This window comes from Eucyclogobius newberryi, unplaced genomic scaffold, assembly GCF_026437365.1.
Source record: "Eucyclogobius newberryi isolate DKJ021-1_F unplaced genomic scaffold, fEucNew1.0.hap1 SCAF_19, whole genome shotgun sequence".
Lineage (NCBI taxonomy): Eukaryota > Metazoa > Chordata > Actinopteri > Gobiiformes > Gobiidae > Eucyclogobius > Eucyclogobius newberryi.
This window is the reverse complement of record NW_027315823.1, coordinates 4,707,581-4,721,449: the sequence shown is the minus strand read 5'-3', so window position 1 is coordinate 4,721,449 and position 13,869 is coordinate 4,707,581. Positions and strand designations below refer to the sequence as shown.

The window sequence follows — 13,869 nt, the reverse complement described above, 5'->3', positions numbered from 1 at the left end:
CAGGAGGCCACTCCTTTCAGGCACAAGGCCACTCCTCTCAGGCAGGAGGCCACTCCTCTCAGGCAGAAGGCCACTCCCCTCAGGCAGGAGGCCACTCCTTTCAGGCAGGAGGCCACTCCCCTCAGGCAGGAGGCCACTCCTTTCAGGCAGGAGGCCACTCCTTTCAGGCACAAGGCCACTCCTCTCAGGCAGGAGGCCACTCCCCTCAGGCAGGAGGCCACTCCCCTCAGGCAGGAGGCATCCGGACCAGAACCTCCCGCCACAAGAACAGTTTATTTCCTGGGCTGTGCTCTGGACTCGGTGCAGGAGGTGGGGGACAGAAGGGTCCTGGCTAAACTCACATCTATGCTGGACCATGAGTGCCACCCCCTGCAGGACACTCTGTCCCCTGCAGGACACTCTGTCCCCTGCAGGACAGTCCCCTGCAGGACACTGTCCGCTCTGGAGAGCAGCTTCAATGAGAGACTGATCCACCCTCGCTGTGTGAAGGAGACGTTTCACAGGTCTGCTGCTGTCAGACTCTATAAAAAAACACTATCATACCCATGTGCAATACTGACTTAATCATGTGCAATACTGACTTAATCATATGCAATACTGACTTAATCATGTGCAATACTGTCATACCCATGTGCAATACCGACTCAATCATGTGCAATACTGACAATCATGTGCAATACTGTCATACCCATGTGCAATACCGACTCAATCATGTGCAATACTGACAATCATGTGCAATACTGACATACCCATGTGCAATACTGACTTAATCATGTGCAATACTGTCATACCCATGTGCAATACTGACATACCCATGTGCAATACTGACTTAATCATGTGCAATACTGTCATACCCATGTGCAATACTGACTTAATCATGTGCAATACTGACTTAATCATGAACAATACTGACTTAATCATGTGCAATACTGACATTCATGTGCATATAACTGCTGTAAATAAGAGTGTTATTTTTTATTTAATTGAATTGAATTTTCTTTCTATTCCTTATTAAGAATATAAGAGGTTTTGTCTATAAGAGTTTTCTTTATAAGAGCTTTTCTATTAGAGTGTTTTTTTTAAAGCTTTTTATAAGTTATCTGTTCTTTTACTTCTGAACCTACTTTGTGTTGCAACACTGACATTTCCCCATTGTGGGACAAATAAAGGCTAATTATCTTTTCCTCTGTGTTGGACTCATGAACACTTCTTAAACACTGTCACTTTAACCATCATTTAATCACTCTAAATTCACTGTACATTTGTGAACATAATAAGGCCATTTTTATTTATTTTTTAATCTATAGCCTTTTTTTTTATCCTATTGCATATTCAAATTGTTTCTATTTTTGGCTTATACATGTTGTTTTAACTTTGTTCATTGTTCAATGTTTAATCAACAAAACAGGTTTTTATGTTTGTGAATCATGTTCAATAACAATGGCAATAAATATTTTGTGATTCTCAAGTATAAATAACACGCATAACTTCCTTGTCAGTGAGACTTGTTTTTTGCAGCGGAAATAACAGCTCGCGCTTCCACAGAACGCGCTTTCATCTCTTTTACAGACGGAAGGAGTTAAACACTTTGAACAGTATTTAAACACTTTGAACAGTATTTAAACACTTTGAACAGTATTTAAACACTTTGAACAGTTGGCACCAAAACCCCAATAAAAGCAACGCCGCAAACACCATTGTTCTTGTGATAAGCGCCATTAATGATGTTTTTCTTGCACATCATAATTTTCCTTATCATTACCTTCTGAGGAAGCGCGAACTTCCACAAAACTCATGACGTCAGGTGAGGCCCGTCACGCGGCTTTAAGAGGCGCGCGCTCACCTGACGCTCTGCAGATCTCAGCGCGTTTATGAAGCTGCACCAGCCCCAGCCTGAGAGCACCGCCTGAGAGCACCGCCTGAGAGCACCGCCTGAGAGCACCGCACACTCGGCCTGAAAGCGGCTCCATCACACCGCGCTCTGCCTCCACTCTGAGCCCCGAAAACAGCGCTCTATCCCCGGGTCACGAACCAGCCGCGCACCGCTCCAGTCACCGGACACTCCACATCCCGGACCGGACGCTCCACATCCCGGGCCGGACGCTCCACATCCCGGACCGGACGCTCCACATCCCGGGCCAGACGCTCCACATCCCGGACCGGACGCTCCACATCCCGGACCGGACGCTCCACATCCCGGGCCAGACGCTCCACATCCCGGACACTCCACATCCCGGACCGGACGCTCCACATCCCGGGCCGGACGCTCCACATCCCGGACCGGACGCTCCACATCCCGGGCCAGACGCTCCACATCCCGGACACTCCACATCCCGGGCCGGACGCTCCACATCCCGGACAGTCCACATCCCGGACACTCCACATCCCGGACCGGACGCTCCACATCCCGGGCCGGACGCTCCACATCCCGGGCCAGACGCTCCACATCCCGGACACTCCACATCCCGGACCGGACACTCCACATCCCGGACCGGACGCTCCACATCCCGGGCCGGACGCTCCACATCCCGGGCCAGACGCTCCACATCCCGGACCCTCCACATCCCGGGCCAGACGCTCCACATCCCGGACACTCCACATCCCGGGCCGGACGCTCCACATCCCGGACAGTCCACATCCCGGACGCTCCACATCCCGGACAGTCCACATCCCGGACACTCCACATCCCGGGCCGGACGCTCCACATCCCGGGCCGGACACGCTGCGTTTGGGGGAAGAGGACCTCCACGGACCCTCTTCACACGGACTCATTTCCCCGTAAATCGCGCTCGTTTCTCGGGTCTCTCGCTTCGCGTAAGTGGCACGTGGCATTTCAAACACTTGTATTATTTTTAATTTAGCAAAATCAAACACCATTTTCAGACTTGATGACATGTTTGGACTCTTCATTATAAACTTAATCTCAGAGTTACTTTCTGTCCAGGACTAAAACTGTTCAAACACGTCTTTCACTGAAGTGCAGAAATATCACAAAAACACCATCTGCATCTTCCAAAACAATATTATTATATTATCTGAATGTCACATATTTAACCGCTGCTCGTTCTCCCTGTTTTTTATTGCTCAAAAATACCTCAAATGCCTTAATTATTACTATAATTACAACAAGAAATGTCTGTGTTAAAAAGTACAGAATTCAAAAGTTCTTTACAAAAAACATGGACCGGCCTCCTGCTGGTGCCAGAGTCAGGACTGAACATGGACCGGCCTCGTGCTGGTGCCAGAGTCAGGACTAAACATGGACCAGCCTCCTGCTGGTGCCAGAGTCAGGACTAAACATGGACCGGCCTCCTGCTGGTGCCAGAGTCAGGACTAAACATGGACCAGCCTCCTGCTGGTGCCAGAGTCAGGACTAAACATGGACCAGCCTCCTGCTGGTGCCAGAGTCAGGACTAAACATGGACCAGCCTCCTGCTGGTGCCATATGACTGAAGGGATTTTCTTCTCCATTTATGTCTTAAACTGTTTTGTGATTTGAATGCATTTACATAATAAACCCTTTCCTCCTGCAGGTTCACACTCCGGGCCCCTGCGTCCCCCCTGCGTCCCCCTTTGGCCCCCGCACCATGGGCCCTCTGCCCTGTGAGGAGCTGGAGTGCGTGGTGTGCTGCTGCGTGTACTCGCGCTCACAGCGGGTCCCTCGGGTGCTTCACTGCAGTCACACCTTCTGCGCCATGTGTCTGGAGAAGCTGGCGTGTCTGAAGGGCGTGCTCAGGACGGTCACGTGCCCGCTCTGCCGCTGGATCACCTGCACTGACGCCGCCCTCAGCCTGCCGGGGGCGCTATGGGTCAACACCACCATCTGGGACCAGATCTCTGAGGAGCAGCTGAAGGAGCGCGGCATCGACCTAGAGCTGGACCAGCAGGAGACCATGAAGGCCGACAAGTAAGACCTGGTGTAGACCCGTGTAGACCCGGTTTAGACCTGTGTAGACCCGGTTTAGACCCGTGTAGACCCGTGTAGACCCGTGTAGACCCGGTTTAGACCCGTGTAGACCCGGTTTAGACCTGTGTAGACCCGGTTTAGACCCGTTTCAGTTCATAACAGTTTTGTGTCTTTTCTCTTTCAGACCGAGCCCTAAAGTTTCTTCGTTCAAATCGACTTTTGGCCAATTGTTCAGCTGCGTTCAGCACCAAATCTGCTGACACAACAATACTACAAATACTACAAATACTACTACACAACAATACTACAAATACTACAAATACTACTACACAACAATACTACAAATACTACAAATACTACTACACAACAATACTACAAATACTACAAATACTACTACACAACAATACTACAAATACTACAAATACTACTACACAACAATACTACAAATACTACAAATACTACTACACAACAATACTACAAATACTACTACACAACAATACTACAAATGCTACTACACAACTATACTACAAATACTACTACACAACAATACTACAAATACTACAAATACTGCTACACAACAATACTACAAATACTACAAATACTACTACACAACAATACTACAAATACTACTACACAACAATACTACAAATGCTACTACACAACAATACTACAAATACTACTACACAACAATACTACAAATACTACAAATACTGCTACACAACAATACTACAAATACTACTACACAACAATACTACAAATACTACTACACAACAATACTACAAATACTACTACAGAACAATACTACAAATACTACTACACAACAATACTACAAATACTACAAATACTACTACACAACAATACTACAAATACTACTACACAACAATACTACAAATACTACTACACAACAATACTACAAATACTACAAATACTACTACACAACAATACTACAAATACTACAAATACTACTACAGAACAATACTACAAATACTACTACACAACAATACTACAAATACTACTACACAACAATACTACAAATACTACTACACAACAATACTACAAATACTACTACAGAACAATACTACAAATACCACCACAGAACAATACTACAAATACTACACACTTGTATTTAGTTTTCAATGTTGATAAAATGATCTGTACTTTTAAATCAGAGTAGGATTAATCAATCACTTTAAACATAAAATATGTAGAATTTCACTGAATATTTCAGTGTACATTTCAGAATGTTGATAAATTCCATACGTTATAAGGAACATTCAGATGAAACTGGGACTAATGTGAAAACTTTTTATACTTTTGTGAACGTCGACTGTGAAATCAATGTTGAAATCACGCATTCTGATGAAACGTGTGAAGAACAGACTCTTTCAAATGTGTTCGTTGTATATTATTTGTACAAATGTATTTATCAAATTTCTGTCACTTTTGATCATATTTAATCAAGTTTTTCAAAGTGAAAGTGTTACAGTCTTTGGAATCGCTGAGCGGCTTAAAGATGCACCATGTAACTTTTCCACTCGTCTCCATGGAGATATTGTTTTGGTTGGAAGGTTCCGCAGCGTGGCATTAAAGGAATAATAAGAGGATTTTTTGCCGATTTGAGAACTCAAGCGACTGTTAGTCCCTTTTTGAAAAGCACACTTACCCTCGTGCAGAAGCACACAACAGCCCCGCCTCTACAGCCCCGCCTCTACACGTGTTTGTTTATTAGCTCGATCGCATCATCTGTCGTCTTCGCAGATTTCCGTCTCTTCTGAGCTCGTCTTTCTCTGTGTCATGTTTGTGCTGTAACTGAAGGAACTCACTAAACACACACACCGGCAGATCAACCACGCATGTGCAGCCATGGAAACGTCCTGCTATCCTGGGGACGAGGCTGCAGGTGTGCAGCAGCACGCAGGGAATGATTGACATGTGGGAGAACTACTGAGCTGTGCACGCCACCAGGAAATGAGACTCAGATTGCTCGCCAAAAATCCTCTATTATTCCTTTAAACCATCTTGTATTTAGTATATTACATGTTTTATTGCTCAAAAGTACATCGTCTCCACGGAGACCGATTTATGTTCACGAGAAATAAACGTCACAAATGAGATCAAACTGGCTCTTATTTTAATCTGGGTTTTTATGACGTCTGCAGCTTTTATCTCATCATAATAACTCTCATCATGACTCTCATCATCATGACTCATCATGACTCTCATCATCATAACTCATCATGACTCTCATCATAATAACTCTCATCATGACTCTCATCATGACTCATTATAATAACGCTCATCATGACTCTCATCATGACTCTCATTATAATAACGCTCATCATGACTCTCATCGTGACTCTCATCATAATAACTCTCATCATGACTCTCATTATAATAACGCTCATCATGACTCTCATCATAATAACTGTCATCATAATAACTCTCATCATGACTCTCATCATGACTCTCATCATAATAACTCTCATCATAATAACTCTCATCATGACTCTCATCATAATAACTCTCATCATGACTCTCATCATAATAACTCTCATCATGACTCTCATCGTGACTCTCATCATAATAACTCTCATCATGACTCTCATCGTGACTCTCGTCATAATAACTCATCATGACTCTCATCATGACTCTCGCCATAATAACTCTCATCATGACTCTCATCATAATAACTCTCATCATGACTCATCATGACTCTCGTCATAATAACTCTCATCATGACTCTCATCATAATAACTCTCATCATGACTCTCATCATAAAAACTCTCATCATGACTCTCATCGTGACTCTCATCATAATAACTCTCATCATGACTCTCATCATAACTCTCATCATGACTCTCATCATAATAACTCTCATCATGACTCTCATCGTGACTCTCATCATAATAACTCTCATCATGACTCTCATCATAATAACACTCATCATGACTCTCATCGTGACTCTCATCATAATAACTCTCATCATGACTCTCATCGTGACTCTCATCATAATAACTCTCATCATGACTCTCATCATGACTCTCGTCATAATAACTCATCATGACTCTCATCATGACTCTCGTCATAATAACTCTCATCATGACTCTCATCATAATAACTCTCATCATGACTCATCATGACTCTCGTCATAATAACTCTCATCATGACTCTCATCATAATAACTCTCATCATGACTCTCATCATAATAACTCTCATCATGACTCTCATCGTGACTCTCATCATAATAACTCTCATCATGACTCTCATCATAACTCTCATCATGACTCTCATCATAACTCTCATCATGACTCTCGTCATAATAACTCTCATCATGACTCTCATCATGACTCTCGTCATAATAACTCTCATCATAACTCTCATCATGACTCTCATCATGACTCTCGTCATAATAACTCTCATCATGACTCTCCTAATAACTCTCATCATAATAACTCATAACTCACATCATGACTCTCATCATCATGACTCATCATGACCCTCATCATAATAACTCTCATCATGACTCTCATCATAATAACTCTCATCATGACTCTCATCATAACTCATAACTCTCATAACTCACATAACAACTCTCATTATCATAACTTTCATCATGACTCATAACTCTCAACATAACTCTCCTAATAACTCTCATCATAATAACTCATAACTCACATCATGACTCTCATCATCATGACTCATCATGACCCTCATCATAATAACTCTCATCATGACTCTCATCATAATAACTCTCATCATGACTCTCATCATAATAACTCTCATCATAACTCTCATCATAATAACTCTCATCATGACTCTCATCATAATAACTCTCATCATGACTCTCATGACTCTCATCGTGACTCTCATCGTGACTCTCATCATAATAACTCTCATCATGACTCTCATCGTGACTCTCATCATAATAACTCTCATCGTGACTCTCATCATAACTCTCATCATGACTCTCATCATAATAACTCTCATCGTGACTCTCATCATAATAACTCTCATCATGACTCTCATCATAATAACTCTCATCGTGACTCTCATCATAACTCTCATCATGACTCTCATCATAATAACTCTCATCGTGACTCTCATCATAATAACTCTCATCATGACTCTCATAATAATAACTCTCATCATGACTCTCGTCATAATAACTCTCATCATGACTCTCGTCATAATAACTCTCATCATGACTCTCATCATAATAACTCTCATCATGACTCGTCATAATAACTCTCATCATGACTCTCGTCATAATAACTCTCATCATGACTCTCATCATAACTCATAACTCTCATAACAACTCTCATTATCATAACTTTCATCATGACTCATAACTCTCAACATAACTCTCCTAATAACTCTCATCATAATAACTCATAACTCACATCATGACTCTCATCATCATGACTCATCATGACCCTCATCATAATAACTCTCATCATGACTCTCATAATAACTCTCATCATGACTCTCATCATAATAACTCTCATCATAACTCTCATCATAATAACTCTCATCATGACTCTCATCATAATAACTCTCATCATGACTCTCATGACTCTCATCATAATAACTCTCATCATGACTCTCATCATAATAACTCTCATCATGACTCTCATGACTCTCATCGTGACTCTCATCATAATAACTCTCATCGTGACTCTCATCATAATAACTCTCATCATGACTCTCATCGTGACTCTCATCATAATAACTCTCATCATGACTCTCATCATAATAACTCTCATCGTGACTCTCATCATAATAACTCTCATCGTGACTCTCATCATAATAACTCTCATCATGACTCTCATAATAACTCTCATCATGACTCTCATCATAATAACTCTCATCATAATAACTCTCATCATGACTCTCATCATAATAACTCTCATCATAATAACTCTCATCATAATAACTCATAACTCACATCATGACTCTCATCATCATGACTCATCATGACCCTCATCATAATAACTCTCATCATGACTCTCATCATAACTCATAACTCTCATAACTCACATAACAACTCTCATTATCATAACTTTCATCATGACTCATAACTCTCAACATAACTCTCCTAATAACTCTCATCATAATAACTCATAACTCACATCATGACTCTCATCATCATGACTCATCATGACCCTCATCATAATAACTCTCATCATGACTCTCATCATAATAACTCTCATCATGACTCTCATCATAATAACTCTCATCATAACTCTCATCATAATAACTCTCATCATGACTCTCATCATAATAACTCTCATCATGACTCTCATGACTCTCATCATAATAACTCTCATCATGACTCTCATCGTGACTCTCATCATAATAACTCTCATCGTGACTCTCATCATAACTCTCATCATGACTCTCATCATAATAACTCTCATCGTGACTCTCATCATAATAACTCTCATCATGACTCTCATCATAATAACTCTCATCATAACTCTCATCATGACTCTCATCATAATAACTCTCATCGTGACTCTCATCATAATATCTCTCATCATGACTCTCATAATAATAACTCTCATCATGACTCTCGTCATAATAACTCTCATCATGACTCTCATCATAATAACTCTCATCATGACTCTCATCATAATAACTCTCATCATGACTCTCATCGTGACTCTCATCATAATAACTCTCATCATGACTCTCATCATAACTCTCATCATGACTCTCATCATAATAACTCTCATCATGACTCTCATCGTGACTCTCATCATAATAACTCTCATCATGACTCTCATCATAATAACTCTCATCATGACTCTCATCGTGACTCTCATCATAATAACTCTCATCATGACTCTCATCGTGACTCTCATCATAATAACTCTCATCATGACTCTCATCATGACTCTCGTCATAATAACTCATCATGACTCTCATCATGACTCTCATCATAATAACTCTCATCATGACTCATCATGACTCTCGTCATAATAACTCTCATCATGACTCTCATCATAATAACTCTCATCATGACTCTCATCATAATAACTCTCATCATGACTCTCATCGTGACTCTCATCATAATAACTCTCATCATGACTCTCATCATAACTCTCATCATGACTCTCATCATAACTCTCATCATGACTCTCGTCATAATAACTCTCATCATGACTCTCATCATGACTCTCGTCATAATAACTCTCATCATAACTCTCATCATGACTCTCATCATGACTCTCGTCATAATAACTCTCATCATGACTCTCCTAATAACTCTCATCATAATAACTCATAACTCACATCATGACTCTCATCATCATGACTCATCATGACCCTCATCATAATAACTCTCATCATGACTCTCATCATAATAACTCTCATCATGACTCTCATCATAACTCATAACTCTCATAACTCACATAACAACTCTCATTATCATAACTTTCATCATGACTCATAACTCTCAACATAACTCTCCTAATAACTCTCATCATAATAACTCATAACTCACATCATGACTCTCATCATCATGACTCATCATGACCCTCATCATAATAACTCTCATCATGACTCTCATCATAATAACTCTCATCATGACTCTCATCATAATAACTCTCATCATAACTCTCATCATAATAACTCTCATCATGACTCTCATCATAACAACTCTCATCATGACTCTCATGACTCTCATCGTGACTCTCATCGTGACTCTCATCATAATAACTCTCATCATGACTCTCATCGTGACTCTCATCATAATAACTCTCATCGTGACTCTCATCATAACTCTCATCATGACTCTCATCATAATAACTCTCATCGTGACTCTCATCATAATAACTCTCATCATGACTCTCATCATAATAACTCTCATCATAACTCTCATCATGACTCTCATCATAATAACTCTCATCGTGACTCTCATCATAATAACTCTCATCATGACTCTCATAATAATAACTCTCATCATGACTCTCGTCATAATAACTCTCATCATGACTCTCGTCATAATAACTCTCATCGTGACTCTCATCATAATAACTCTCATCATGACTCTCATAATAATAACTCTCATCATGACTCTCGTCATAATAACTCTCATCATGACTCTCATCATAATAACTCTCATCATGACTCTCATCATAATAACTCTCATCATGACTCTCATCGTGACTCTCATCATAATAACTCTCATCATGACTCTCATCATAACTCTCATCATGACTCTCATCATAATAACTCTCATCATGACTCTCATCGTGACTCTCATCATAATAACTCTCATCATGACTCTCATCATAATAACTCTCATCATGACTCTCATCGTGACTCTCATCATAATAACTCTCATCATGACTCTCATCGTGACTCTCATCATAATAACTCTCATCATGACTCTCATCATGACTCTCGTCATAATAACTCATCATGACTCTCATCATGACTCTCGTCATAATAACTCTCATCATGACTCTCATCATAATAACTCTCATCATGACTCATCATGACTCTCGTCATAATAACTCTCATCATGACTCTCATCATAATAACTCTCATCATGACTCTCATCATAATAACTCTCATCATGACTCTCATCGTGACTCTCATCATAATAACTCTCATCATGACTCTCATCATAACTCTCATCATGACTCTCATCATGACTCTCGTCATAATAACTCTCATCATAACTCTCATCATGACTCTCATCATGACTCTCGTCATAATAACTTTCATCATGACTCTCCTAATAACTCTCATCATAATAACTCATAACTCACATCATGACTCTCATCATCATGACTCATCATGACCCTCATCATAATAACTCTCATCATGACTCTCATCATAATAACTCTCATCATGACTCTCATCATAACTCATAACTCTCATAACTCACATAACAACTCTCATTATCATAACTTTCATCATGACTCATAACTCTCAACATAACTCTCCTAATAACTCTCATCATAATAACTCATAACTCACAACATGACTCTCATCATCATGACTCATCATGACCCTCATCATAATAACTCTCATCATGACTCTCATCATAATAACTCTCATCATGACTCTCATCGTGACTCTCATCATAATAACTCTCATCATGACTCTCATCATAACTCTCATCATGACTCTCATCATAATAACTCTCATCATGACTCTCATCGTGACTCTCATCATAATAACTCTCATCATGACTCTCATCATAATAACTCTCATCATGACTCTCATCGTGACTCTCATCATAATAACTCTCATCATGACTCTCATCGTGACTCTCATCATAATAACTCTCATCATGACTCTCATCATGACTCTCGTCATAATAACTCATCATGACTCTCATCATGACTCTCGTCTAATAACTCTCATCATGACTCTCATCATAATAACTCTCATCATGACTCATCATGACTCTCGTCATAATAACTCTCATCATGACTCTCATCATAATAACTCTCATCATGACTCTCATCATAATAACTCTCATCATGACTCTCATCGGGACTCTCATCATAATAACTCTCATCATGACTCTCATCATAACTCTCATCATGACTCTCATCATGACTCTCGTCATAATAACTCTCATCATAACTCTCATCATGACTCTCATCATGACTCTCGTCATAATAACTCTCATCATGACTCTCCTAATAACTCTCATCATAATAACTCATAACTCACATCATGACTCTCATCATCATGACTCATCATGACCCTCATCATAATAACTCTCATCATGACTCTCATCATAATAACTCTCATCATGACTCTCATCATAACTCATAACTCTCATAACTCACATAACAACTCTCATTATCATAACTTTCATCATGACTCATAACTCTCAACATAACTCTCCTAATAACTCTCATCATAATAACTCATAACTCACATCATGACTCTCATCATCATGACTCATCATGACCCTCATCATAATAACTCTCATCATGACTCTCATCATAATAACTCTCATCATGACTCTCATCATAATAACTCTCATCATAACTCTCATCATAATAACTCTCATCATGACTCTCATCATAATAACTCTCATCATGACTCTCATGACTCTCATCGTGACTCTCATCGTGACTCTCATCATAATAACTCTCATCATGACTCTCATCGTGACTCTCATCATAATAACTCTCATCGTGACTCTCATCATAACTCTCATCATGACTCTCATCATAATAACTCTCATCGTGACTCTCATCATAATAACTCTCATCATGACTCTCATCATAATAACTCTCATCATAACTCTCATCATGACTCTCATCATAATAACTCTCATCGTGACTCTCATCATAATAACTCTCATCATGACTCTCATAATAATAACTCTCATCATGACTCTCGTCATAATAACTCTCATCATGACTCTCGTCATAATAACTCTCATCGTGACTCTCATCATAATAACTCTCATCATGACTCGTCATAATAACTCTCATCATGACTCTCGTCATAATAACTCTCATCATGACTCTCATCATAATAACTCTCATCATGACTCTCATCATAATAACTCTCATCATGACTCTCATCGTGACTCTCATCATAATAACTCTCATCATGACTCTCATCATAACTCTCATCATGACTCTCATCATAATAACTCTCATCATGACTCTCATTGTGACTCTCATCATAATAACTCTCATCATGACTCTCATCATAATAACTCTCATCATGACTCTCATCGTGACTCTCATCATAATAACTCTCATCATGACTCTCATCGTGACTCTCATCATAATAACTCTCATCATGACTCTCATCATGACTCTCGTCATAATAACTCATCATGACTCTCATCATGACTCTCGTCATAATAACTCTCATCATGACTCTCATCATAATAACTCTCATCATGACTCATCATGACTCTCGTCATAATAACTCTCATCATGACTCTCATCATAATAACTCTCATCATGACTCTC

General features: G+C 40.0%; 1 protein-coding gene across 1 annotated transcript; it reads left to right on the top strand.

Moving 5' to 3' along the window:
• Window positions 1-1,794: 1,794 nt before the first annotated feature.
• LOC140366262 (uncharacterized) lies at window positions 1,795-4,286 on the top strand. Its single transcript, XM_072452928.1, has 4 exons — window positions 1,795-1,804; window positions 1,925-2,814; window positions 3,534-3,907; window positions 4,092-4,286. Exons 1-4 carry the CDS (start codon window positions 1,795-1,797, stop codon window positions 4,165-4,167), a joined length of 1,350 nt encoding a protein of 449 aa, XP_072309029.1. The 3' UTR covers window positions 4,168-4,286.
• Window positions 4,287-13,869: the final 9,583 nt, after the last annotated feature.

Bases quoted from the DNA above. Each gene is read 5' to 3' on its own strand.
- LOC140366262 (XM_072452928.1), top strand. The intron at 2,815-3,533 runs GTAAGTGGCACG...TTCCTCCTGCAG, and splicing joins TCTCGGGTCTCTCGCTTCGC to GTTCACACTCCGGGCCCCTG. The intron at 3,908-4,091 runs GTAAGACCTGGT...TTTCTCTTTCAG, and splicing joins GAGACCATGAAGGCCGACAA to ACCGAGCCCTAAAGTTTCTT.